General features: G+C 40.7%; 1 protein-coding gene across 2 annotated transcripts; it reads left to right on the top strand.

Moving 5' to 3' along the window:
- The first annotated feature begins 1,377 nt into the window (after nt 1-1,377).
- On the top strand, nt 1,378-5,633 carry LOC130527375 (trichohyalin-like). Of its 2 annotated transcripts, XM_057035767.1 has the most exons (12): nt 1,378-1,625; nt 1,860-1,910; nt 2,013-2,135; nt 2,207-2,350; nt 2,534-2,599; nt 2,772-3,086; nt 3,255-3,508; nt 3,606-3,668; nt 3,796-3,865; nt 3,979-4,093; nt 4,187-4,250; nt 4,592-5,633. In XM_057035767.1, exons 1-12 carry the CDS (start codon nt 1,458-1,460, stop codon nt 4,701-4,703), a joined length of 1,545 nt encoding a protein of 514 aa, XP_056891747.1. In that variant the 5' UTR covers nt 1,378-1,457; the 3' UTR covers nt 4,704-5,633. The 2 variants fall into 2 exon arrangements, with proteins under 2 accessions (XP_056891747.1, XP_056891748.1); XM_057035768.1 differs by lacking the exon at nt 2,534-2,599.
- Nucleotides 5,634-5,639: the final 6 nt, after the last annotated feature.

A 5,639-nucleotide genomic window follows, 5' to 3' on the forward strand; every position in this document is an offset into this window, starting at 1 on the left:
ATGGATGTGTGTGTGTGTGTGTGTTGTCTCTTTTATCTGTTATTTTCCAGTTTTATCTCAGGTCGGGAACACTGTGACTCCCCTACACCAACTGATCCAATTAGAATGTTTTAAAATCTCTTTCTCGTTATTTTTTCAAAGCGAAAGCTGACAGCAGAACAACAATATCAGCTGAAGCTCTTAGGCAGCAGCAGTGAGGGTTCTTCTGAGGAGTCTGAACAAGAACGGGTCAAAAGGTATTCCGCTGGTTTGGCAATGTTTAAAAATATAAATCACTCTTGAATTTAAATCTTCATAGAAGAAACGTAAAGTATTGTGTTTACATCTAATTCTCCTCTATTATGGAGACAAAATTTGAAGCAGATGATTAAAATGTCAACATGTTCATAGGAGTTAATGATAAAATGAGGTAACAACGATTAAACCTCAGTAAAACAGAAGTCTTTGCAATCCGATTAAATGCACGGTGGTCTACCATCTCGTCTAACCTGGCTTTGAGCTGAACCTGTCTTCTACTCTGCAGCCAGACGGACTCTGGGGAATCATCTAATGATGACCTTAGTACAGAAGAAACCTCAATGAATCAGCCTCATAATGACAACTTCTTCAGGAAGTTGATCAAGGAACAAGAGCGTCTCATGTTGGGCAAGAAAGAATGTAAGACAAATGAAACAAAAAAAGAGGATTTATTGCTTAGCAGGAGATCCACTAAGGTATGACCCTTCTACTCGTATGATCGTACGGCTCACATCCTACTGGTACACTTCTGTTAGTGACCCTCTCTTTATCTTTTCAAAGCCAAAGCTGACAGCACAACATCAATATGAGCCCTTAGACAGCAGCAGAGGGGGTTCTTCTGAGAAGTCTGAACGCGTACAGGTCCCAAGGTATTCTGTTATTTTGGTAATCATCAATCACCATTGACCACGGCTACATTTAAAAATGGGGTGTAGTTTGCAAGTTTATCAGGATCTCATTAGCTCCTTCAATGAAAACCTGACCATTAACACGTCAATTAGTCATTTACATTTACTGTGATATAGTTTGGTCTATGACACGGCCAAACCTTATAGCACTTTTCAATTTAAATCTTCATATAAAATGTAAATGTTTTGTGTTTAGATCTAATTCTCCTCTGTTATGGAGCCGTAAATGCAAACAGAACATGGAGGCAGATTTTCACAGATTAGAGGCTCAACAAACAAAAGAAAAATCAATACCCAAAACACCATCACAAGGGGATGTCAAAGAAGAGAAGAAGAATGAAAAGAAAGAAGTTTCTGAAAAAGACAAAGAGGAAAAGCAAATAAACATCAGGTCCATATGAATGTTATTTAGAGCATGATATTGTGTTTAAGTATTCATATACGTCATAGATCGTGTCAAAAATAGCCATATTTCTGTGCTGCTTGGTGAGATTCTCAATATTTGATCTTATACGGGGTTCTTTGTTCAGGATGGAGCATGAAACTTTAATGAAGACTGCCAAGGATAAGCAAGCAGCTGAAATGAAGAGAACGAAGGCCCAGTTGGGGCAAGAAATGGAGCAATTCAAGTCAGAGTTAGACTTTCAGATCCAAGAAGAGAACAAGAAGCTGAAGGAGGACCTGGAGGAAAGCCAGAGGGTAACCAGACAATTTTGATCTGTTTTTTATTTATTGCAGAAAACTTTCCAGCTCGTGACAGAAAAAAGCCACGTACATTTGGCTTTAAAAAAAAAAAAAAAAACCTTTGCTTTTTCCTCGCTATAACTCATCCACAAAAAAATCGAACTCTGAACGGGTTTGCGGTAAAGTGCGCTGGAGCATGTTATATTCAAAGGTTGGTCTAAATCTGTGTCTATACCTGTTTGTATGAAGGTGAACATACAGAACTGGAGGAAGAAGTACATAGCAGACTACAAGAAAAAGGTTACTGGGCACACGTTCAATTCTTCATTTTTCTTTAAATATGACTTAAAAGTCGGACTTGTGTTATTTGGTGGTGAGAACTGACCACTTGTGTTTCTCTAGCTGGCTGATGCTCTCCAGGAGACTCGAGTTCAAATGGAACAGGATCATAAGAAGAAAGTGGAGATGCTGAGGTTGGACCACTTGAGAGAGATAAACAACATCAGACAGAAATACATGGATGAGGTCGGCATTTGCAACTGGATGCAGGAAAAGAGGATCCTGAGTCCTGATCTCTCCTCTTATATTTAATTCAGGAGTCTGCTTTGAGGCAGAGTTTGTTGGCTTCAATGCAGGAAGAGAGAGAAGCTCTGCAGGCTTCCCATTGTGAACAACTGGGGAGCCTTCGTTTACAGTTTGACGAGCAGATAGAACAGATGAAGCTGGAACACTCCCAGAAGGTGAGAGCAGTGCACGTGTCCTGTGCCAGACCAGTGGTGATGTGATGCGGCTGTGACAAAAACCGAGTTGTGGAAATCACTGACTTACCCAGAGGATATGCTGCAGACAAGCCTTTTCTGATCAGAACTGTGCTCTTAAACACTGTAGAACACGTGCACTAAAGGTTTCTGTCTGCCTATTAGAAAGCAGATCTGGTGAGTAGGAAGGAAATTCTTATGGAAGAACTGGAAGTCGACAGACAGATAGGGGTGAGATACATTAAAAACACTCATTCAGATGAAGATCAGGTGTTCAAACTAACATTGGTGTCAAATTTAAGGTCAAAACCTATTTTATACACAATCACAGGGACTCACAGATTTGTGTTGGACCTTCTACATATACATTAAGAGTGAGATCTGTCCTTGTTTATGTCTCCAGACTTTGAACCAACCTAGACAAGACAATCAGCTAAAGCAGGACCTGGAGAAGACAACAAAGGATAGGTGGGACATGTCCAGGAGGGAGGAAGAAACGCTAAAGGAGACAAGTGACAAAGCTCTGAAAACGGGCCAAGCAGCAAGACCAGTGCAGGAGCAACTGGAGAAGAGGGTGGAACAACTGGAGAAGGAATACAAACACCTCGCCTCCAGCCTGGAGATGGAGATGGACAAAATGAAAGCAGCGAATGCCCAGGAGAGGGTGGCTTCTCACAAAAAAATGGGGTCCTCCTTGCACCTTGAGGATAATGAGCAGGTAAAGCGTGGCCGAACCCACCGCCATTACTGAGATGAGGCTGACTAAATTGGCAACAACTACAGCCACTTTTTTTGACAAGCCGGGAACATATGGAGCATTAACCAGATGCTGCAGCTAATTCCACATTCACCAGCTGTTTGATCCTCCACCTTTGTGTGTCGTCAGGCATTAATCCATCTCCAAAAGGTTAGAAGTTTTCTGGAGGGGGAGCTGTGCAACGTGCCAGGAGGGAAAGCAAAGAACGAGCATGAGGAGACTGTGGAGAAGATGCAGAGCCTCCAGCAGGAAATAAAAAAAGAAAAGGAAGAGAAAAATGGACTTAGGAAAGAGAAGAAGCAACTGAAGAAGAAGATAGAGCAACTGGAGAAGAGGGCGGAGCACTTGGATAATAAAAATAACCATGCTAGTGACAGATTGGGGTAAAATATAATATTCATACATCTATGTGTTAGTTTTGCTTTGCTTTTTATTTTCGGGAGGGTGCTTTAATTGGAAGTGTTGCTTCCTCCTCTCCAGACCTGGCAGAGTCATGGACAACCCACCGCTTTCTGCTCGTTATGTCAGAAATGACAACATGGAGTAAGTCCTGAAACGTGGCGTTGAAATGGCATTTCTGTGCTCCTTTAATGGGAACTGCTGGAATTGTGTGTTAAACTCATCCCTTATTCCTTTATATCTTTTGGTGCATGCTTTATCACTGGTAAAGCTCAGCCGACAATATCTCCCAGGTTCCTCTCCAAGAAGAAAGTTTGATTCATCAGATCAACATTAATCAGGTAATAGAGATACAGACCAGCAGTGACATGGTGGAGATAAAAAACAAAACTCTTGAAATGGTATGCTAAAATGAATGATCTATAGTTTGTCACATGCAAAACCACCTATCCAGATGTGCACAGGGAGCCCTAATGGCCCACCATCCTTGTTGAGATATCCCAAGACCTTTGGTGTGAACTGTTGTCCATGTGGCCCCACGTATGGACACCCCAGTCCATTATTGCAAGGCACGACCACAGACTCATACTTAAAGTAGAACGTGACATTTATGGTTTGTATTAAATGCTTTTATTGATGCTGGTCATTTTTGTGTTCTTCAGGAACAACTGGAAGCTCATTTCCTGTGAATCCACTCCAGTGTTATCCGTCAAACGTGCCTTCAGGGTAATTATTCTAACGTTAGTCCTGCTCAACTGCTGCCGTGTGGGTCGCCGAGGCGTTATTTAATGCCAATGATTGCTAAAGTGTCCCGCTTTCTGGGCTTGAAAACAGAAATCTATGACACCAATATCTCATTCTGTTGTGTACTAATCTATATGTAGGAGGCGTAATCTGTAAAGAAAGACAAAGATGGCAAAGCTAAAACAGCTCTAAAATTTGGGAACTTATATTGAAACAATTCAAAAAGGGGCACTGTGATGTAATAGTTAAAGTCTGTATGAATATTTGACTCTGGACTAAGCAACAGTGCTAAAGTGCTGTGTGTGTGTGTGTTTGCGTCGCAGTGTGTGTAACCTGCATTTTGGGCAGAGTTCAGGAGACATCAATAGTTACAGGGAGGCCCTCAAAGTCAACAGCACCAAGAGCTGGTGGGACAAACACAAGAGAGCATTGTAACTCCGTCCTGGGACCACATCAGTCCCCCAGCAGATCCAGAGGTTTTTCCCAACAACTCACTTCTATGTGATGGTTGCTGCAATCCTTTTTGAAATAAAATGTTTTAATTGTGAAAAGAAAGGGCTTGTGTTATAATGGATAAGAATTTGATATTTCACATAGTATTGTGTGTGTGTTCTTCTATTACTAAATTTGTGAGGACAACACATTGACAAACGACCTTACGTGTGAGGACATTTTTACTTGTGAGGACATTTTCCATGGTCCTCACAAAGAAAACCCTGTAAAAGCATTCCAGTGCCCCTAGTGACTGATCTGTATAAGTTACAGAAATTTGCCCTCATTGCAATATTAAAACCTGAATTGTGTTTTCTCAGCAATCTTCTTGAGTGCCCCCAATTGAACACACTCCAGTACTGCAATCGGAATAATTTTTTGCAGACGACCAATTTTGTGATTGGCTGAGACAGGATCTTTTTTTGATTGGTCACTGAAATCACATGATCATGTCATGTGATTCTGATGCGCAGTCTGTTAAACAGGAAGTTGCTCAAATTCTACAGCCTGTAGAAACTAACAATGAACAAATTTAGACTTTAGTAGTTTACTGACAAATCTGGTTTTTACTTTTTTTTGAAGATTCTGTTTTTCATTTGTCATAGGAAATTATATCGTTATATATCTATCTATCTCTCTCTCTAGAGAGATAGATATCTCTGATATGCAGTATTCATCTTTATGTTTTTAAATTCACCTTTATCATGTAGGTGAGTTCAGGTCTTCATTCCCCAAATGTGATTTAAAACATTCAGTCTTCTATAAAGCACTTTCTTTGGCCTTTAACTCAGCAGTACATAATTGTGATCAGTGATGATTCATGGGAGAAATTGCAGTTTTGTTTTTGAAGCTGGTTCCCCTCCCCATTTTGTACAAAGA

This window comes from Takifugu flavidus, chromosome 6 (assembly GCF_003711565.1).
Source record: "Takifugu flavidus isolate HTHZ2018 chromosome 6, ASM371156v2, whole genome shotgun sequence".
In the NCBI taxonomy this organism is placed as follows: Eukaryota; Metazoa; Chordata; class Actinopteri; order Tetraodontiformes; family Tetraodontidae; genus Takifugu; species Takifugu flavidus.